Raw genomic sequence first — 21574 nt, 5'->3', positions numbered from 1 at the left:
TACATATCAAACTCATGACAGTGGTAACTTCAGGAAGGGGGGAAAGGTGAGCGGGATAAGGGACCAAAGGGACTTTTAGCTTTTTCTGTAATGTTCTAAATTTTTAAAGGAAAATATATTCATGTATTAGTTGTATAATTACAATTATTAAAACAGGACACAAATTTATATGTACAATATGAATATAAATATGTAAAAACATGATGGTGAAAAAAATAAGGGAAGTACACAAAACCCTAATGATAGTTGCATTAAAATGATGGGATTGTGAGTAATTATTTTTTTCTATTTCTCTACTTTTAAAAAGTTTTTTGTTTTGTGGCTATAAGGTTAAATTTTAAAATAAAAAATGAATCTGCCTTATGCTGCTGACATAGTTATCACATATTAGGTGCAGTTCTTAACAGGCAATTGGCTCTGGTATATAATTAGTGCCAGAAATAATAGCTCAACATCATTTATGTAAAAATTTTTAATTGTCCTTGGTGACAGTCTCCAAATTCAACTGGTCAATATAAAATACCCTTCTGCAGCTAATTCATATTGGCAGGCACACTGGGACCCTACAGTTCCTAAAACCAGAGGTTCCATTGGAATATTTGTGAGACTCCCCTTCTTATGCCCAGGCCACCTGACCGGTTATGGGCTTTGAAAACTGTTCAGATCAAAAATCCCTCCTCTGTGGTGTGGAACTCAGATCTCAAAGCTGCTTCCTAAGAAAAATCAAGCTTCACTTTCACCCTACCTTCATGGGGATGTGAAGTAAACTTCCATGCAGGCAACAACACTGGTCAGGCTTCTCAATTTTCAAGCCACAATGTTAACCCTGTCACCCGACCACCTGTTCATCCAGCTTCCAAAACATATGGATCCTGCCTCAGTCAACAACAGAGCATACCAACACTTCTGGCCTTCATCAGAGAATAAGTGTGGTCAGCCTCTGAGGTCCTATCAAAAGCCTGGCTATTAGAAGAGATATTTATGGAATATATTGCAAGGGACATTCTATCCATCCACTCCTTTAGGTGGCATTTTAAGTTGTGTCCTCAGATCAAGTTAGAGCACCAGAAGGTTACGTGCCTGAACCATATCAGCTCAGCCCCTGCAGAAATGCTTTATTGTTACACCCTTGGCTTTTAGCCAGGGTAGTTATAAGAAAGTAATATGAAAATCTCTTCTGTGTGCATTATGAAACTGTTACTGAGGACATTGTCCCTTATGTTAATCCCACATGAGAAATTTCTTATGGAATTCAGAGCCAGCAATGGGCTATTATGTAGCTGTTAAAAATTATAATTCCGGAAGACTAAATATGAAACGCGTTTACAATATGTTCACCGGAAAAAAAAACAGAACACAAAATGGTATATAGACTCTAATTGCAGCCATGTAAAATTATTTGTGTCTGTGGACAAGGACTGAAAGCTGATAGGCAAAGATGAAAATTGTATGAGGGCAAGGGGACTATAAACGTTTTGTTTTATCAAAAATTTTTGTTTGCTGTAGCCCTGTCTTTTCAGTTGGGGGAGAAAAGAATTTAGTGACAGGAAAATCTCTCTCTCTCGAGGAACGGCTATGTGTCTTTCCTTCTGATAACAATAATTGTGTATTTTACTCTGTTCACCCTTTTCCCTGGCTGCCCCAAAAGGTGAATTTAAGGTTCAGCCATCGCACATTAGCTCCCTCTTCCTTTCCATGCCTCTGATGTTCTTCTTCTTTTCTTTTTTCTTTCTTTCTTTCTTTTTTTTTTTGGTGAGGAAGATTGGCCCTGAGCTGACATCTGTGCCCATCTTCCTCTATTTTGTATGTGGGACGCCACCACAGCACGGCTTGATGAGCAGTGCATAGGTCCACATCTGGGATTCGAACCTGCAAACCCTGGGCTGCCAAAGCGGACCACAGGAACTTAACCACTATGCCACCAGGCCGGCCCCTGATGTTCTATTCCTATAATCTTAGGACATTTGTACTCTTATTATGGTAAAGTGCCTCAAATCCCTTATAGAAAGAGGCAAAATATAAAGCATCTTTCCCAGTTTAAAAGTTATACACATTCATAGCAAATTGGAAAAATATAAGAAAGTAAAAAGAAAAAAGATAACAATTGTTAACACTTTTTGGCATTTCCTATCTTTTCTCAATGTGTTTTAGATAAAATTATGAGCATACGGCACATAAAGTATTGCATCCTGCTCTTTTCACGTAACTTTAAAATATAAGCACGTTTTCGCGTATTGGAAACTCTTTGGTTAATAATTCTAGTAAATATCATGCCAGTAGGACTTTCAAAGGTTGGAACCATAGAGGCCTGCAGGAAGAGTTAAAGAGGAGGCTCAAAGGTCAGTTCAGGCGAGCCCCAAACCTGAGAGATGCAGCTTTTTGACCTTGTTCCTGCAGGGAGCCAGGACCGAATTTGTGTGGGTGTGAAGTGAAAGCTCAGGGTAGCCTACGGCCAAAAGGGCAATCTGGGGTCTGGTACCCAGATTGAAGATCATAGGAAATAGGATTTTAGAGGTTATCCAATACAACATTCTCATTTTGCAAAGCCAGAAGAGGTGAATTGACCTGTGTAGGCTCTGGAGTCAAGACTGCCTGGATTTATACCTCTGCTCTACCACTTAGCAACTCCAGACCTTAAGTAGGTTCCTTTACCCTCTCTAGGTCTCATTTTCTTCTGTGAAATGAAAATAGTAATAGCATTTAACTTACATGCTTACTGTGTGGATTAAATCGGATAATCCATGTAAAGCTCTTAGCACAGTGCCTAACACATATGAAAACCCATAAATGTTACTTATTAATAGTAGTGTAATTATTGTCATTATTCAATTATTTAGTGACAGAGCTATGACAAGGACTCAGCTCTCCTGACTCAATCTAGTGCTTTTCACTACATCAGACTGACTTTTAGGGTCCAGAAAGGAATGATAGTTGCCTCCAACTCAGTAGTGGTGCTAACTCAAATCCTCTTGGGGCTAAACCTGAGGACTTTAGTCTGGGGTGCATTTTATGTAAAAGCATCTAGCCTGGTGTTTGGAAAATAGTAGGCTCTTACAAAATGTTTATTAACTTAAAAGATTTTTTAAAACAACAGCAGGGTTGGGAGAGTGGTACAGGCTTCTAAGAGAAGGACTAGAAATCTTTCACAGAAACACATAAGGCAGGACTTATGGAAGAGGGCTACCAAAAACATGTACATTCCATACCCATCTGTGAAGACCAAGGACAAGCAGAGGTGGTGCTTTCTGAGATTCCTTGAACTTTCTCATTGTTATTTTTGTTAACCCCTGCATCTTTCCCTGTAGTCACTAGCAAAAATCCTATACAAACCCCAGGTGGGGGTTGTGTGTTTTTCAGAGCTGGGCAGGGTAAGAAAGAAGCGGGGAAATGTCTATCTCAATTCAAATTAATAAAGCCGGTTTGGCAGCAGGCTTGGGGGGTGGCACCCAGGTAGAAGAGTGGGCAGTGGCAATGAAAGAGGCAAGAGAGCCAAACCCCTATGACCTTCGAGAGGAAAAAAACAAGTGTTGAATGGGGAGCTAGTTGAGACCACAAACTCAGAGGTTGCAACTGGGAAAAAGGCCTGTGCCCCACCCCCCCATATCCTGCCATATCTGTTCATAATTTATGACTACAGTGGCTTTCTGGGGGTCTCCTGTTAGTCTTCTTTCCTGACCAGTGTCTCTTCTATTTTCCAAGGCCACATTGCTAACTCTGTCTCTTGACTAATGTATATTCTAACACTCCCACAGTAATAAGGGGGAGACAACATGCCCTCCTGAAATGAAAAGCCATGTAACCACAAGCACAAAATTAAAGAATACAAACTGAGTTCATAGAGGTTCAGGAGATGCAAAGTAGGTAAGTGACCTGTCAGGTTGGGCTAGTTGGGGAAAGTTTCCAAGAGTACGTAAGTTTTGAGCTTTGAATTGGAAATTTAAAGAGGTGATGGACATGAGTTGGTGGAAAAGTGGCCCTTTTCAAACAAATGCACAAAGAGAGACAATGCAAGATATAACTGAATCCAGGACAGGTGCCTGCCCCACCCTGCCATTTCCCTGCCTCAGCAGCTCTGCATGATCTGCCACCACATCTGTTTCAGTTAGAAGAGAGCTCCTTGTGACCTAGTGCCCACCAGGCTCTCTCTTCTACCAAATTCCCCACTCTTGTGGCACCTACCAAGTACTTCAGGCTGTGCTGCAGGAGGAAGAGGCATATGCAGGAAATGTTTGCCAGGCATTGTGAGCAACTATGTCCCATCTCTCGAGTCTGGACCTCAGGTAGGAATACACGGTCTTTTGTTTACTCTCTACATGACAGATGGAGGACAAATGTATGTTGGAGTAGAGGGAGGCAGGAATATGTAGAACCAAGTTTGTTCTGTTACCGTAAGCAGACTAACATCACTTTGGAGGCCCAATGTGCTGCTGCCTTTGAAAAATCCCAGGTTGTATGGATATCCTTCCTGACAGGGGGAAGGTCTGGTCATCACAGAGCACGTATCAAGCAACACTGCAAATGGTATAATGCTAGGCACCGTACAGACAAGTTAAATTATAGTCCCTACCCCTAGGAGCTTGCTGTCTAAAGGGAAAATTGGGACATGGCCAGGCAGAAAATACATATGATACATTTATTAAAAAGTTGTCGAATGTACAAGTGCAATGTCATTTGATTCCTGATCCCATTCATTCGACCAACATTTATTGAATGTCTCCTCTGTGACTCCAAGCTGGGGTCACAGAGATACACAAAACTTGTCTCTGCCCTCAAGGAGTTCACAGTTTAGTAGAAGAGACATACATGTAAACAAATAATGACAATACAACATGGTCTGTGCTATAGAACATAAGCCTGCACAAAGTGGTTGGGAATGCAGAAAAGGGAGAACTAACTGCACCTGAGGGAGACAGGAATGGTTAAATAGGAGCGTTCCAGAATAAGAGACTTGGGGAGGGGATGACGAGAGGGAGGACATCCCAGGATGTGCAGGCAAAGGCATAAAAGGGTATGGTATTTCCAGGAAATAGTGTGAAACTCTGACTCATTGGAACTTAGTGCGCCCAGTGAAAGATGAAGCAGGAAAGGTGGGAAATGGTCTGAATCTGAGGAGACCTGTATGCCTTGCTAGGGAGTTTGAACTTTATCACATAGGCAATGGGGAAAATCAAAGGCAGTTTTAAGCAGGGAAATTATATGATCACATATAAGTGATATGATCCCAGTTCTCCTGTCACTAAATCTCTGAGCATTAGTGTCATCATCTATAAAATGGGGATAATAGTGGCACCTACCTCGCAGGGTTGATTTGAGAAGTAAAGGAGCTAATGTATGCAAAACAATCAGCACAGTGCCTGGCCCATAATAAGTGCTCCACAAATTTTAGTTAGTTATTGTTATGAGCAGAGTTTCTTAGAAAGGTAACTTTGTTGGCAGCACAGAACATAAACTGCAGTGGGGAAAAGATTGATGGCAGGAGGTCCGATTAAGATGATATTGCAAGGATGGTCCCGTGGCTTAGTGGTTAAGTGCACGCGCTCCGCTGCTGGTAGCCCGGGTTCGGATCCCAGGCGCACCGACGCACCGCTTGTCCGGCCATGCTGAGGCTGCGTCCCACGTACAGCGACTGGAAGGATGTGCAGCTATGGCATACAACTATCTACTGGGGCTTTGGGGGAAAAAATAAATAAATAAAATTATTTAAAAAAAAGATGATATTGCAACTTAATCCAGTGATAAATAAGGTCTTGAACTGGGATTCGGATGTGGGAAGTTAGGGAGATGAAAAGGTGAAGGGTAAGTTTAGCTTGGAAGATTGGGTAGATCAGGACAACCATTAACCAAATTCAGAGATAAGGGTAGCCAGAGGATAGGGGTGTGGGTGCAGGAATAGATAAACGAGTTCAGTTTGGGACCTGTTGAATGAGAAGTGAAGCTGCCTAAAACGGGAACCCGGAGAATATCAACATTTAAGGGGAGGCCAGAAAACCCAGTGGAGAAAACTGGTCTGCGACTGCACTGTCAGTGTGAACTGCGTATGGGAGGTTGAGGGGGCTGAGGGAGATGCTACCATCAGCTAACCATTTGTTTATGTTACACAAGCACTCAACTCCCCAACATGCATACAGCCTCTTTTCTAATCAGTTCTTTGGTTCTCAGTTTTGTTTCTTGTAGATACCACATTTTTTTTCCTTTTGCCCTCTTTTAACTGAAAGAGGGAAAGGTCTAGCATCTCTCAACACAGTCACCTAGGCGACCCTGAATCACAAGAGAGGAGGTGGGAAGTGGGGAAAGGAGGAAAATGATTTTTAAAAAAAGAAAAAGAGTCCGCGAAGATCTCTAATAACTAAAGTTCCACCTCCCTATATCCTGCCACGCCGCTCTCCTGCCGCCCTTATCGGGCTCCTGGCCGCGAAGTAGGACGGGAAATGTAGTCCTCAGGCCTGACCGGGTGGCACGACTGAAGAACTCGGTTTCCCAACTGCCTCTCCAGGCGCGTGCGCAGATGGCTGCCCCGGCGAGTGGTAAACAGAGACGTCAGGCGGGGGCTGCTGCTTGGAGCAAAACAAAAGGGAAACCCGGGGGGCGGGGGGTGGGGGGGTTGATAGGGGAATTGGTGCGGGAATAAGAGGGCCAGGGGCTGCGGGGACGTGGACCTTATCAAGAGTGGAGGGAAGGGAAGAGGCGGAGGGCGGGGGAGTCAGGGGAGGGGCAAGTGGCGCGGGGGAGCGGGGCGTGGGGGAGGGCAGTGATCCGGGTGGAGGAAATTTGGGAGGAGTGTCCGGGGGGCAGCAACTTAAAAGGGAGAGGGAACTGCGGCTCAAGAGACGTTCGGTGATGGGAGCGCAATGTATGAGGGGATACCGTGCCTCAGGTTTAAAAGAGCAGGAAGCTGAGTGAGAGGTTGGAGAAAAAGTGTCTTCGCTAGGCGGAGGTTACAGGTGGTGTCTCGGAAAGAGCTCTTGAGGCTGCAGGCTGTAGTCGAGAAGAGGATCCGAGAACTGTGTGGAAGGGACAGCTTGGGGGCTAGCGTCCTGGGGCGAGGGGGAAGTTCGCGACTTTCTGAGGACTGGCAGGAATGTGCCTCCTGGCCCTTAGTGCTTCCCCCCTGGGGGGAGGCATCGTAAGGGACTGTGGCAGGCTCCTCTGAACGCTGAGCGGCGGAGGTCCAACTCCACGTATGGATCCAGAGAATGAGAATTCAGCCACAGAGGCTGCCGTGATCATAGACCTCGATCCCGACTTCGAACCCCAGAGCCGTCCCCGCTCCTGCACCTGGCCCCTTCCCCGACCAGAGCTTGCTACCAAGCCGTCCGAGCCGCCCGAGGTGGAGCCAGGTCTGGGGGAGAAGGTACACACGGAGGGGCGCTCAGAGCCGATCCTGTTGCCCTCCCGGCTCCCAGAGCCGGCAGGGGGCCCCCAGCCTGGGATCCTGGGGGCTGTAACAGGTCCTCGGAAGGGAGGCTCCCGCCGGAATGCCTGGGGAAATCAGTCATATGCAGAACTCATCAGCCAGGCCATTGAAAGTGCCCCAGAGAAGCGACTGACACTCGCCCAGATCTATGAGTGGATGGTCCGCACTGTGCCCTACTTCAAGGACAAGGGTGACAGCAACAGCTCAGCAGGATGGAAGGTAACTATGACCCCCTTACCTCCATCCCAATACTATCTGCCCCTGGGCCCCCTAGCCTCCTTACTTCTACTCTGGGGCCCCTTTTACACCCTCACCTCAGAGATTCACCTTCAGTCGTCAATTAGACAAATATTTGCTTAGGAAATAATATATGCCACGCTCAGTGCTTGATGCTGGAGTGTCACAGATGAATAAGACACTGTCCTTGCCCTGGAGAAAATTGAATTCTGTGCTCACTGCTCAACACTCCCAGCACTTTGGCTTGGGCTGCCCCAAACACTTATTCCCACAGAGAAGTCTTTATCCTATGTACAGCAGGAACTGTGTGGATTCCCCACAGGAGCCTAGCTTGCCCTCCTCCCCCGCCTCCCACCCCAACACCTTTTCTCCCATTCCTGTGGGATTACTTGGATTCCCCGCTTACCTCCCAACACCTCAGGGTAGAGGTACTGTTGTACCCAAGAAGAGGGAGTGGAGTGGAAAAAGAGAAGAAGAGTGATCTTCATGGGGTAAGGTAGCTGATCTTATGCACCAAGAAAAAAAGGCTGTGAACTGCTACCTGCTCAGTTTACCCTATAATGCCAAGAAACTCTCCCTTGTAAGGAGCTATCCAAGTTTGGGAGGAAAGTTTTCTTTTACTGTTGAGGAATGTTAGTCATGAAAAAAAGAGATAGGGCTCTGACTTCATAGCACAAGGTTGGGAGTTCCCTTGGCCTTCCATGAAGAAACTGTGAGAAAAGATCTCACTAGATGCTCTGAAAATGTGTCCTGAGAAATATGGGGCTCTATTCACAAAACTGGAGAGCTTCAACCCCTATGGATGTATCTTGTATCCTCATAGGTGGTGAGGTCAGCATACAAGGAAGTACAGAGGTTCTTCCCGTAGGTATCAAGGGATCAGATCTGCAGTATCCTAGGGGTTGGGCAGAACAGAAAACAGGACAGCTGACTGAGACCCTTGGCACTATTTCTGGGTAGACTGCCACGCCACAGTCTCAGCTCATAAAGAGCTCCCCTCCTTGGACCCAGCCTACACAGCTGTTTTTCTTTTCCCTTAGGTTCATTTTCCAGGGTAGGGGAAATAATCATGAGTTGTTAGTTTTGCTGTGGGAGTGTAGTCTCTCCTTCTAATTTACACTTATATGGGGCTCTTTAGTTTACAAAGTAGTTTTTAAATTTTTTATTTTATTAATCTTCATGGCAATTCTGAGATTCCACATTTTACATATTAGGAGCCTGGTATAGAAAAGTTAGGAAACTCACCTGATATCAGTACAATAAGGACTTGAACTCAGGTCTAACTATAAATCATATGCTCTTTCTGCTAGTCCATGCTGCCAAATTCTCTTCATTGAAATGATGGCAAAGCCAAATCAGGATGAGCCTGGGGTCTCCAAGGCTCTCACCCCCACTCCTCATCCTCACTACACCCCAGGAGGGGAAGCCTCACTCCTGAACTGGCTTTCCTAGTGATGGGCCAAGGTTACTACCACCCCACCAGGGGGCGGCACTAACTTAGAACAAGAAAGCTTAGTTTAGGTGGCTTGGGGAGCAATTAGCAGTCACCCCGCTTCCAACAGGTAAGAATTAGAGGCTTCTAGGGAGCTGACCTCTCCAGGTAGGAGGCTGTACCGTGTACTAGTCCCAAGGCCTAAAGAAGAGGGGATGAACAAATGGGCCTCATGTGTATTTAGTAGTAGGGAAAGGAATGGGCCTTCTCAGTAGACCCAGAGTTAGAGGACAAAAAGGGGGGAAATCTTGGTGCCAGAAGTCACTGTGGTCCTCTGTTACTAAGAGCCCAGGTTGGATGGACAAGTGTGATTTTTTTTGAAGGAACTGAGTATTAATGCAGCCAGAGTAGTTGGAGTGCCATTATTGCATGGTCCCAGGGAGACTAAGAGTTCTTTGGCTAAAGAGCCCTGGAACAAGAAGCTACTTAAGCATCTTTTCCTAGGCAAAGGGTCTCCTTATCTAGAAACACATGAAGTGATTTCTGACTGTCTATAGCCTCAGCTTCCTGGTTGTTCCAAGCCTTTCTGGGCTCCTCCTGAGTTTCTAAACACTGAAGAGCTCCATGTGGGAGGTCAAATGCCCCTAAGGTTGGAGATCTTTTGCACAAATTCCTGAGGGGAAGTGGGGGAAAGGAGGTAGAAAAGAGAAGGGAGGTTGGGGGTGGGGCACACAAAAGGATGGTGTAACTAGCCTGGAGCAACTAGTAGAAATAAGCTGCTCTGGGGGCTCAAGAAGCTGCCAATCTCTGCACCCTGGGCCCCTGGAAAAAAAGACTTATCTCTAGCAGAATATCAGCAGCCAGCAGTGAGGGAGGAAGGGAGGACACATAGCTTCTAATACCCAAGGCCTCAAGAGCTGACAGAGCCTCAAGGAGAGCCTCACCACCGTCACCCGGGGGCCATCCACTAATCAGGCAACAAATATTAATTATGTACTTGGAGCTTGCCACTGTGAGGGGGCACTGCTGGGGGCTGCCCGACTGGACAACATGATCCATGACCTGGGCACTTATACTTTGACACTAATTACATGAAACTGTAAACAATACAATATAGATTGGGTAAACCGTGTGGAACAGATTAAAAATACTGTACAAGAAATTTGGCTGCAGAGGTCAAGCAACCACTTTATAAAAGAGAGGGGACTTAAGCTTGGTCTTGACGAACCAGCAGAATTTAGAGAGGGGAGATCCTTCCCAGGAGAAGGAGGGAGGGAGGAATGTGCCTTGTGTATTTGAGGCACAGTGCGAAGCCTGGCCTAAATGTAGTTGAGGGTGTGTATCCGCAAATTGGGAGAAGTTAGAAAGAAGGAATCTTCAAATCCTGTAGAGAGCTGGGGCCCAAATGTCCTGTGGGGAGTGGAGCGCCAGCCATGCTGAGGTTCCAGCCCCTCAGAGAACTGGCTCAGGACAGGATAGGTCAGCCTTGGGCTGGTGTTACGCCACTGTCCGGTAAACTCCACCCAAGCCTGCACTCAAGGAAAGGGGTGGAGCTGTGGAATGCTCTTTCCCACCTGAGTCTAGTTCTTGCTGAACCAGGAGCGCATCTCCCCAATGCCCACCAGCCCCAGGCAGCCCCCCAAAAGCTTGGGAGGAGTACAGTGCTGTGAACTTTTCCAGGGTGGGCGCAGTGTCCTCCACAGCAGGTTATTACTCAGATTGTCTCCCAGGCCCCTGTGCAGAGGAGTCTGGAGCAGAGGCCGAGCAGCTTGTCTTCGGGTGGGAACTGTGTATGGTCTCCTCCTCCACTCCCAACCCCCACCCCTACCTTGGCCTGTTTTCACCCTGGATTTGGCTAGCTTTGAGTCTCCAGGAATGCCCCTGCTGTGTCCCAGCATCCTTTTAGACCAGACTGCTGGCCACTCCCCTACACACACCTCATGCCCCTTTCCTGCTGCCTCTGCCCCCTCCAGAACTCCATCCGCCACAACCTGTCCCTGCACAGCAAGTTCATCAAGGTTCACAATGAGGCTACTGGCAAGAGCTCTTGGTGGATGCTGAACCCCGAGGGAGGCAAGAGTGGCAAAGCGCCCCGCCGCCGAGCAGCCTCCATGGATAGCAGCAGCAAGCTGCTCCGGGGCCGCAGCAAGACCCCCAAGAAGAAATCAGCTGTGATGCCAGCTCCTCCTGAAGGTGCCACTCCAACGAGCCCTGTTGGCCACTTTGCCAAGTGGCCAGGCAGCCCTTGCTCTCGAAACCGTGACGAAGCTGATGTGTGGACCACCTTCCGTCCACGAAGCAGTTCAAATGCTAGCACCGTCAGCACCCGGCTCTCCCCCAGGAGGCCAGAGTCTGAGGTGCTGACGGAGGAGGAAATACCAGCTGCAGTCAGCAGCTATGCAGGGGGTGTCCCTCCCACCCTAAATGAAGATCTAGAGCTGTTAGACGGGCTCAATCTCACATCTTCCCATTCCCTGCTATCTCGGAGTAGTCTCTCAGGCTTCTCTTTGCAGCATCCTGGGGTTACGGGCCACTTACACACCTACAGCACCTCCCTCTTCAGCCCAGCAGAGGGGCCCCTGTCAGCAGGAGAAGGGTGCTTCTCAAGCTCCCAGTCTCTGGAGGCCCTGCTCACCTCTGATACGCCACCACCCCCTGCTGATGTCCTCATGACCCAGGTAGATCCCATTCTGTCCCAGGCTCCAACACTTCTGTTGCTGGGAGGAATACCTTCCTCTAGTAAGCTAGCCACAGGAGTTGGCCTATGTCCCAAGCCCCTAGAGGCTCCAGGCCCCAGCAGTCTGGTTCCCACCCTTTCGATGATGGCACCACCACCAGTCATGGTGGGTGCTCCCATTCCCAAGACAGTGGCGACTCCTGTGCTCACACCCCCTACTGAAGCTGCAAGCCAAGACAGAATGCCTCAGGATCTAGATCTTGATATGTATATGGAGAACCTGGAGTGTGACATGGATAACATCATCAGTGACCTCATGGATGGGGGCGAGGGACTGGACTTCAACTTTGAGCCAGGTATGGCATCCCCTAATCACGTAGCATCTCACAACCTATAGCCACTCCTCGGTGCCCAGCTAGTCCCATGATCTGAGCAAGTGAGAGATTTAGAACAAGGGGTAGCTGGAGCTCCTGGGGAATTGGAGGGAGGATGTCATATTAGAGTGGCATGGTTTCCACGTGGAACCTCCAAGCCCCTCAGCAGTGCCCACCCTTACAGAGCAGCACAGCGGGGTTAGGGGCAGGGGCTGTCTCTGTTTTCCTTGGTATGGACCTTGATGGTGGAAAGTTCTCATGCCCCAGATGAGCCTCTTACCTTGTCCTCCATTTTTTCTTTCCACAGATCCCTGAGCCATGGCTGGAAGCTTTGCCCCTGCTTCAGAGGTGGAGCCAGGCATGCCCATATCCACTCTTTACCCTTGACCCGTCCCCGGGAATTTGGCACCCTGCTTTAGAGCTAGGGTGGGGTCTGCTCACATGGGTGTTGAGGAAATTATAAAGATAAAGCTGCCCCATATGGGAACTATGGGGGGAGGGAGAGGGGAGGGGGAGAGGGAGAGGGTTTATTCTCACTGTGCCAATTAGGGGGCAAGGCCCCCTCCCGGGAGCCATCCTCAGCTCCCCCCATTCCCACCCCCAGGTTTTGTAGCAGGGGCGAGCAGTGCTGTTGGAAATGTGAAATCACCAGTGGCCTTACCCCTGCCTTTGGGAGCAGGATTTTTTGTAGAGTCTTATCTGAGCTGGTCCAGGCTAGGTTGAGCCTGGGATTTTTATGTAGTGGCCCCTGAGGCCAGTGGTGTGGGGGGGCGGCTAGTGGGGACCTGGAAGGGCCAAGGTCTCAGCACTGGAGTGGCTCGCCAGGTCAAATCATCCTTGGAAGGCTACAGATAACAGAAAGGCTTTTTATAAACTTTTAAAGAAGTATAAACACAAATATAGAGATTTTTAACAGTGGCAAGGTGCTAGTAATGGGGAGAACGCTTTTTTCTTTCTGAAGGCTTTGTCATAGTGACATGATGCAAACACTACAGACATTACTCGGAGAAACACGGAGAAGTGGGGGAGAGAACTCCAGGCCAACAGAGCAGCGGTGGGGAGCAGTACTCAGCAGGGGGAAGAGCCCCCAAGTGGACCAGGTCAGAACAAGGTCTGGTGGAACTAGTTTGGAGTTTCCCTAAGGAGAAAGCTAAGCCAGGTCCCCTCATTCTGTCACCTTGTGCCTGGGAGTGTGTGGTGTTGGGATGCAGCCACACTCTTACATAAGCCACTGTGAGTTAGTGCTACAGTGGGAGAGTGCATTGAAGGCCTGGAATTAGTTTGTGGCCTGGGAAGGGAATGGGAGGTGGGGAGAAGAGAAGGAGGGAAGGATTTAGAGTGGTAAAGTTAGGCACAGAGACCTCCCTGTTCAAGGCCCCTGACAGCTGTCCCTGCCCTTCTTCTCCTTGCCTGACTACAGGGGTTATGTGGAAGTGTGTGGTGGCAGACGGGGGAGGGGTGGAACAGGGAAGGGGGAGCTGGGGAGCTTGGCTGAGGGTCTGGGAAATGAGTGGAGATGGAGGGGAATGTGGATCAGGTTTACTAGCACCTGCCAGGGAGGCCATCTGGGGCTCCTTCTCCACCCCAGCCCCCAAAGCAGCCCCTCCCCCAGTCCCCTTTGCATTGTCCCCTCCCCCGCCCCTGCTGTGGGTTCCCATCATTTCCTGTGTCAGCACCTGGCCTACCCAGATTGTATCATGTGCTAGATTGGAGTGGGGAAGTGTATCAAATCAATAAATGAATAAATTCAATAAATGCCTATAACCAGCCCTGGTTTCTGCTGTCTCGCTGCTCCCCTCGGATAAGGGGGAGAGAGGGGAAAGGCAAATGGCTAACTGCAGGGACTGCCCAGAGGCATAGAGGTGAGGGGTCGGAATCTCGGAATCTCACAGGCAGGGGTGGTGGAGTGTGGTGGGCGGAGGGAAGATGCCCATGGTCACCTAACTCCAGCAGGAGTAGGAGGGCTATGATAGGCCTGCCAAGGGGAGGTAGTCTGGTTGGAGAAGACGCCACCCCCTACTCTGTCCCTCAAAGGCTCATTGTACTAGACTTCACAGTCTTTCCTCATCCCCACCCATGTGCCCACCTCAGCCCTCTCCTGCCGCTCCTCTCCTACCCACCCTCAGAGCCTCCACTGTGCCTGGAGCTTACTTAAGCCTTGGTGCAGATATTGAGAGAAGGAGTCTTTCTTGAAAAAGGAACCTCACATTAAATTCCAGTAATTTCATACCTAGTATTACTGCTCTCACTTGGTCACTTTATTTAGCGACGTTTATCCCTCCTATTGAGAAAGTCTGCTCTTGTCTTAAAGAATGGACCCTTGCGAGTGGGCCTCTCTTCAGATGATCTTCCCGATGGTTTGGACTGGAAAAAGAAAGGGTCAGTAAGTAGATAAAGAGGCCCCTGCAGGGGAGCTTTCTGCAAACTAGGGCCAAAGGTAGGACAAAAGAGGTTGCAGGCAGGTCTTGGGCATGGACGTTGGATTTGGAAAGGAAATTCATCCCAGGGGGCAGGGATAGAGGAGCCTTCAGTTGACTGGCAGGGAAAGGAGGGTGCTGAGACAGACCACATTTGGGGAGTCTTACTGGGACGTTCACGGGGGATTCAGCTGGAACGACTTTCTTGGCTTCTTGGCTTTTAAGCGCTTTTATTCGGTTCTTCTCCAGGACGTCACACTGTGTGCGCAAGGTGTCTAGGAACCAGGAAAAGGCACCCCCACCTCTGAGGACTAGAGACCTTACCTACCCATCCCGTCCCTCCCATCATTCAAATGATCACTTGGAGTAACAGGGCCTAAAGCTAGGCTGAGGAGTGATGTGAAGGTGCCTAAGCTTTGCCCTTTTTAGTGGGAATTGGGACACCAAGACTTCAAGAGAAAAGGATGAAGGGAAATATGGAAAGGGTAGGGTGGTGATAGGGAGATATGCCAAGAAAATGGCTGAGAGATGGGAGGGACAAGTTAGTGACACATGCACACTCCGCCTGGTTTGAGCTAAACATCCCTCCTAAAGTAGACCCAGACCCTATTCCCCTTTTCCTAGGATCCTGTGATCCTACCTGCTGTATTACACCAGTCTCACCCTATATCACCCTCACCAGTCATCACCCAGCTATGTACAGTACTCTCCATGTTCCTCCTTCCTCCGTCATGCTCCTTACCAATTAGCTCAGGTTCTGGATTCTTCAGGAGGGGCACAAAAGCTTTGTAGGCATTCTCAAGTCGGGTTCCTGTGAATACAGCATTGTGCTATCCCAAGCCCCTGTCACCCTGTCTCCAACCTTCCAAAGCCCAAGATTTCAGGACCCTAACACTCAACACTACTTTGAGCTGGTCTACCTTATTTCCTCCCCTCAGGTCCATCCCTAGGATCAGGTGGGGGGCATGGTATGTGTGAACCTAACCTATTGGCATAGAGGCAATACCCTTTCTTAGGCTGACTAGAGATGCCCTATGTTAAGGGCAAGGTTTGCAATCCATCTTGAGGGCCTTGCTCTATCTCTGGGGAATGCTCCCAAGCCTCTACCTGGTGCCCCACGGTCCACCCTACAAACGTAGTAGGTGCTTCGAGCTGTAAGGAATTTGCTGGCGTATTCTCCAGGTGTCTTCGACAGGAAGAAAAACTTCATTATCCCCGTTTCATCACACAAATCGATGGTGTCTGGAGAGAGGCCACAGGGTAATTGGGGCAGCTAAGGAAGGAGAGTGAAAGCGAAAGGGGCCAGTGATCTTATCCAGAGTGGATTGGGGGAAGCTGTTGGGATTCAAGGAGCTCTCTTCTTGCCAGCAGGAGGGTTTGGGGGCTCGAGATGACCCTACTACTTCTGACCCTTGGCCATTAGTCCCCACCCCAAACTCCTCACTTGTTTTAGGCAACTTCATTTCGCTGCGGATGTAATGCAGCAACAGGAGGACAGAGCAATTGGTATTGACCAGAAACTCCTTATTATCTGAGAAGAGATAGGATGGGGCATGTGGCCCTTCTCTAGTTACACCATCCCTGTGATCTCCACTGCTCTCAAACCTCCCCAGCCCTACACATGGACTCCAGCTCTGTGATTCCCCTCACCTCCATGTTTGATGAAGATGAACATGCTCTCAAGATCTTTTCACTCTTCAGAGAGAGGCCTGATGAGTCATGCAGAAAGAGGGTGTTCTAGAGGCTTTGAGGGGCCAAGCGGGCCCATAGTGTTGGGGGACTAGAGAGGCAGATGGATTACATAGGCTGAGGAGGCCCAGACTGGGCAGACAGGAGAGAGCTATTGGCAGTTGTGGATAACCAACGTCCCTAGGGGTGGGGCCTGGGCTGCAGTTGAGGGATTATGAGGTCAGAAGTGGTATGTGTGGCAGAAGGTGGAGTAAGGACAAGGAGAAAAGAACCTTGGTGGGGTCTGTAAAAGATTTGTTGGGAATGGGGGCAACATGGTAAATCTAACTCTAAACTGGACTCAGGAAGGAGTGCAGGACATGTAGAGAAAAATAAGTTTCTGGAACAGTACTCTTTTCTAGTGAATTTGTAGTACAACTGCTTCCACAGCATGAGTCTCCTCCTCCTTTTTCCTACCCTCGGCACCATGCCTCCCATCCTCACAGCACCCCACGTGTTTCCCTTGCTCCCCTACCCCAACAACAGACATTCTTGATGATTATCAGCAGAAACTTTATTTCTCATTGATTCAGGAACAATTGAAGGGTAGATGGAAAGAGGGAGGGAGGGATGGAGGGACAGTGGGAGGAAGAATCCAGCAAAGAGGAAGGCCTGGATTGGGGGAGATGAGAAACACGTACCCAGGGCAAAGGGGCAATTCTCAAGTAGGAGATATTGAATGAGCGGGCAGTTATAGGGGGCACAAAATTCAAAATCAGCCACAGGGGGGTGAGGTGAGGATTGGACCCAGCCTGGTTGGACAAAGGGAAGTTAGGACAATTTAGGGCTACAGGACCCTGGGGTTCTGTCAGGCTATCAGGGCTCAGGTTTCAGGTTTCAGGGTATAACATGGGGGAGCCCAGTAGGGGCTATGCTGGCTGCAGGGGGAGCCCCCAGCCCCCTCCCCCAGAGCCCCTCCTTTTGGGGGAATTTCACTGACGTGGCAGAGCCGTTCACTGTAATCTGGCCGCAGACTCTCCGCCAATCCCTTAGACACACCACTCCAGGCCTAAAGACAGATATCTCCAGGTCAGGGGTCAATTAGGAACAGGAAGTAAAAGACCCAGGCTCTGTGACAAGGCAGCTCTCACAACGTCTGCAACCACTGTGATTACGGAAGGGACGCACAGATTCCTGGGCCCCCAGTACCACTGTTTCCAACTGCCTTAAACCAATCTATAGTCAGTTCTTCTGTGTGTCTCTCTCCATCTAGCCCATCCCCCAATGAGTCGGCCACATCCTGACAGTTAGTGCAGGCCCCCCTCCTCTCCCCTCTGCCCCCATACTCTCTCTGTCTTGCTGGCAGGCAGTTGGCAGTTGACAGACTGCAGTCTGCCTATGACAATGTTCTCACCGAAAAGTTCCCATGGTATTCAGTAACCAGATCCTCTAGGTTCTTGAGGGTAGGAATTCGGGGCATCGTCCTGAGGGGGAAGAAAGAGGGAGCAGGAGCACATCAGTTACGCTCTTTTGTTACCCTTCTCCCAGTGCTCCCATATGGGATGAAGTGATTCTGTGTTCTCTGTGCCTACAGTTTCCTTCCATCACCATGCCCACTCGGGTGACCCCTCATTCCTTACCGTCCCGCCCTCTACTCCTGGAGACCCTGTAATAACTTTCCTCTACTATTCCCAGCCACCCCCGCCTCGTTTTTCTGGGATTCCCAAAATCTCACCGTTCCAGCCAGCAGTACACACAGATGAGGCTAATAATCAATCCCATGGAGCCAATGGGGATAAGCACAGCTTCCAATGCAAACAATGAAGGATTCTCTATAGAAAAGAGACCTAACATTTGTGGTATCCGTGCTACGTGCCCACATTTGTAGAGCCCCAACTTGGTGCCAGGCACTGTGCTAAACACTTTCCATATACTTAATCCTCACAACTCCTGAGAGGGGGTAATAATTCTTATCTCCATTTTACAGATGAGGAAACAGAATCAAAGAGGTTAGCAATGTGCCCAAGGTCAAAGAGGCAGTAAGTAGCAGAGGCAGGTTTAAACTCCAGATTTATCTGGTTCCAAAGCCATCTTCACCATGCATGCTTTCTGGGAGTGCTGCAGGGAAATATTATACATTCTGTATCCCCTCTGAGCACTCCTTGGCCTCCTTCTCAATCCCCCCGCTACTCTAACAACACACTGACCCAACCCTACACAGACAAAGCCTACTTCCTGGGAGTTGGGGTTGAACAGTGAGGGGAGATGGGCCACCAAGTTTGGGGGCTTAGAGATAGGGAGGTAGAGCGAAAGACAATGGTGCTAGAAAGGTTGGGGTGCTGGCCTCATGGGTCGGGGTGATGCATTAGGCCCATTTTACCCTTTGAAGTATTGCTGCCCCAGTGGATCGGGCGGCTCCATTCACTCCAATGCTGAGCGCTTCCACAGAGCGGGTTATAGCGGCTCCGAACGCGGAAGGTGTAGAGTTTCTGTGCATCCACGCTAGGCAGAGAGAAGCTACGTCTGTGGTCCACTGATTGTTCCTTGGGGAGAAAGAGGGTGGGGGAAGATGGGTGTCTATAAAACAAGGGAGAATTAAACCTGCTGCCCGCCCCCATGTCATCTCCGGCTCTTCCCATTCCTCCTCCCTCTCTTGACTACTCAAGCCACCTTGCTCCCTTCACTGACTAGAATTTAGTGATGATAGGGAAGGGAGTTGGAGGGGGCTGGAGGGTGCGCAGAGGAACTGGGAGGCGGAGAACAGGAGCTTGGGATCAGGCCCTCCTATTTGGCTGATTGAATCCTTTATCCCCACTTGCTTGGCCTTAGCTGCTATGTTCATAACCCCAGTCACTCACAGTCCAGCTGCGGTCCCGGTCACTCCGGTACTGCACCAGGTGCTCCAAACAATGGTCCAAGTATCTGTTGCTCCAGCTCAGTTCTAGCTGGGATTCACTCAGGTTGCGAAGTGTTAGATTCTTTGGAGCCCAGGGGATCACTGGAGATATGTGTGCGTGTGTGGTCATTCCCCTGGCCTGGACAAGTCAGGATCCTGAAAGTAGTGCCCCTGATCCCTCCTCCCTTCCCCATTCACATCCCTCACCTCCTCCTTTCTGCCGGAGTACTCTTATGTGAAAGAACACCACTCCATGTACTCTACACCATGTACTCCACACCACAATATCCCTGGACTTTTGACCCCCTTTCCAAATTACCAAGATCCTGCAGTTTTAACATCTGTGTGGCTTGTCTCCTGGGTTCCTGTGGGTCCTGGAGCTGGACAACAAATGTTTGGTAGAGATGGATCTCCTCTTTTCCCAACCAACAGCCAGAAGCGACCTCTTCAGAGAATAAATAGTGGCCACACTCTTGGACTTTGCCATCGTCAGAGTTCTTATACCTAGAGAAGGGGTGGAAGGAAGAGGAACAGGTGGTAAACTTGGGTACTACAGATATCCACAGGCCAGCCTCATCTCCTCTGAACTGACTTATGACTTACCCCCTGAGAAAAGAGTGGGGAGCCAGAGATGTTGGCTACCCTCTTTCTTGGTCCCCATGCGGTCTCTCACATCCAGCCCACCTCCTGCTCCTCCCCTGTGCTAGCCCCTCTTCGCTTCTCATACCAATAGTGCAGAGTCAGGTTGGTGGGCTGGGGCTCAGAGCTGGTGTTCCAAGTGCAATTCATGTACTCGACATTGAACACAAAACACTGAACCTCTGGGAGGGGCCGGGTAGAAACAGTGATCCCAGGGGGTGTAGAGGTCAGGAAGAAATCTAGATTGGGGAGAAAATGAAGTGGGGCAGGGGAAGAGAAGAAATGATGGTCAGAAGAAGAAGCAGCGTAAGGCAGGGAACCCTTCCCCTCGCCCTCCCCACAGTACACTTAAATTCTGCCCGCATCCTTGTAATGCCCAGTGGCAGGTTCCAGATTTCTGTACGGTCCCTTCCCACAACCTCCCTTCTCACCAACCCCCTCCAGTCCCAGGTTTACCACCAGCTGTGATGTCTTCATTCCCATTGGGTGTGAGGACCTTCGGGGTCAGCCCCACCCCCAGCAGAGGCAGCTGCAGGAATAAGAGGGATCTGAGTGGCAATGGTGGCTTCAACATGGCGCTTGCTCTTCGTTCCCTGGGTGTAGACTGTGTCAGGAACATGGGCCCCTCACCCACTACCCCTCCCCACCCACACGTTTCCTTCTGTCATAGCTTCCGGTGGAAAGAACCTTAGAAACCAGGGCTTTACAGAGGGTGTGGCAAATGTGTGCTATGACACAGGCTAAATCCTCTGGGAGATTAGGTGTTAATCTAATCTGTAGGTGTAACACCACCACTGTAAAGTGGTGTTAAGTAGAGACTAAGGCTGAGTATACAATATTGTCACAGATTCAAGAATCCTCAGACCACCTAGATCCTGAGAAGCATCTGTTCACCACCACCACCACCAACATCGTCAACCGCCTTCTCATCTAAATGGTTTTATCCTGTAAAGCGTGGGGTCTGAACCTCTGCACATCCAATGCTATGCTCCTTCCTTGGCTCAGTGACCCTGAAGCCTCTGTCAAAACTCTACAGTCTTGGCTCCTGTGGGCACAAATATAGCTGTCTTTCCTCTGACCTAATCCAAGCCAGAATATCCATCCTTAGCTGCTGCCCCCCCAGCTGGGTCCCTGTTGAGACTGGTGAGGAGGTCTGACTTAGAAGTAGATTCTGGAAATGGAGGAAAACAATACTAGCTTCAAACGCTTCGTCTTCCCCTAAATCTGCTTCTGTTCCTGTGTTCCCTACCTCAGTTAATGGTATCATCACCCTCTCAGTCCCCCAGACTTGAAACCTCAAAGTCATCTTCAATTCCTCCCTCTCTCTCACCCTGAGAGTCCAATCAGCCCTACATATGTGGTGTTTTCTCCCAGCAGTGTCCTCCTTTCCATGACCACAGCCACTGTGCTAAATCAGCCTTTCATTCCCTCTAGTCATGACTATTACTAGAACCCACTAACTGGCCTCCCTTTCTAAAGGCCCCCTGCTCTCTAATCCATTCTTCATTCTGTTGCCAGATTTGTCTTCCCCCAAACACAGAGCTGATTGGAGACACTATTGGAGACACAAATTACAGAAATTGTATATTCAGAAAACATTTATTGAGTCTTTAATATGTGCCAAGCACTGTGCTTATGTTCTAACTCACTCTAATTTTCTGCAGGTTAAAATTCCTCAGAGTTAGTTCAAATGTTACTTCCTCCAATATGTTTTCCCCTCCCCAATCAGAATTAATTTGTCTTCCCATTGTGATTCAATAGCATTTTGTTATAACTTTTCTTTGTTATTTGCTAGTTTTATTATTTTTTATTTATTGTTG

General features: G+C 49.0%; 3 protein-coding genes across 3 annotated transcripts; 1 reads left to right on the top strand and 2 right to left on the bottom strand.

Annotated features, from left to right (window-relative positions):
• The first annotated feature begins 6702 nt into the window (after positions 1-6702).
• Positions 6703-13903, top strand: FOXO4 (forkhead box O4). The gene is made up of 3 exons (XM_004439866.3): positions 6703-7633; positions 11057-12116; positions 12442-13903. The coding sequence occupies exons 1-3, from the start codon at positions 7181-7183 to the stop codon at positions 12447-12449; spliced, it is 1521 nt and encodes a 506-aa protein (XP_004439923.1). The 5' UTR covers positions 6703-7180; the 3' UTR covers positions 12450-13903.
• Positions 13904-14396: 493 nt separating this feature from the next.
• Positions 14397-16226, bottom strand: CXHXorf65 (chromosome X CXorf65 homolog). The gene is made up of 6 exons (XM_004439865.3): positions 16202-16226; positions 15996-16082; positions 15659-15793; positions 15294-15362; positions 14720-14826; positions 14397-14498 (listed from the first exon to the last, which is right to left on the bottom strand). Exons 1-6 carry the CDS (start codon positions 16224-16226, stop codon positions 14397-14399), a joined length of 525 nt encoding a protein of 174 aa, XP_004439922.1.
• Positions 16227-16774: 548 nt separating this feature from the next.
• Positions 16775-20391, bottom strand: IL2RG (interleukin 2 receptor subunit gamma). The gene is made up of 8 exons (XM_087427083.1): positions 20211-20391; positions 19843-19993; positions 19435-19619; positions 19078-19217; positions 18600-18762; positions 17955-18051; positions 17634-17703; positions 16775-17288 (listed from the first exon to the last, which is right to left on the bottom strand). The coding sequence occupies exons 1-8, from the start codon at positions 20371-20373 to the stop codon at positions 17103-17105; spliced, it is 1155 nt and encodes a 384-aa protein (XP_087283209.1). The 5' UTR covers positions 20374-20391; the 3' UTR covers positions 16775-17102.
• Positions 20392-21574: the final 1183 nt, after the last annotated feature.

This window comes from Ceratotherium simum, chromosome X (genome assembly GCF_057802395.1).
Source record: "Ceratotherium simum simum isolate JZ-2026a chromosome X, ASM5780239v1, whole genome shotgun sequence".
Taxonomy (NCBI): Eukaryota; Metazoa; Chordata; class Mammalia; order Perissodactyla; family Rhinocerotidae; genus Ceratotherium; species Ceratotherium simum.
This window is presented reverse-complemented; position numbering and strand designations above follow the sequence as displayed.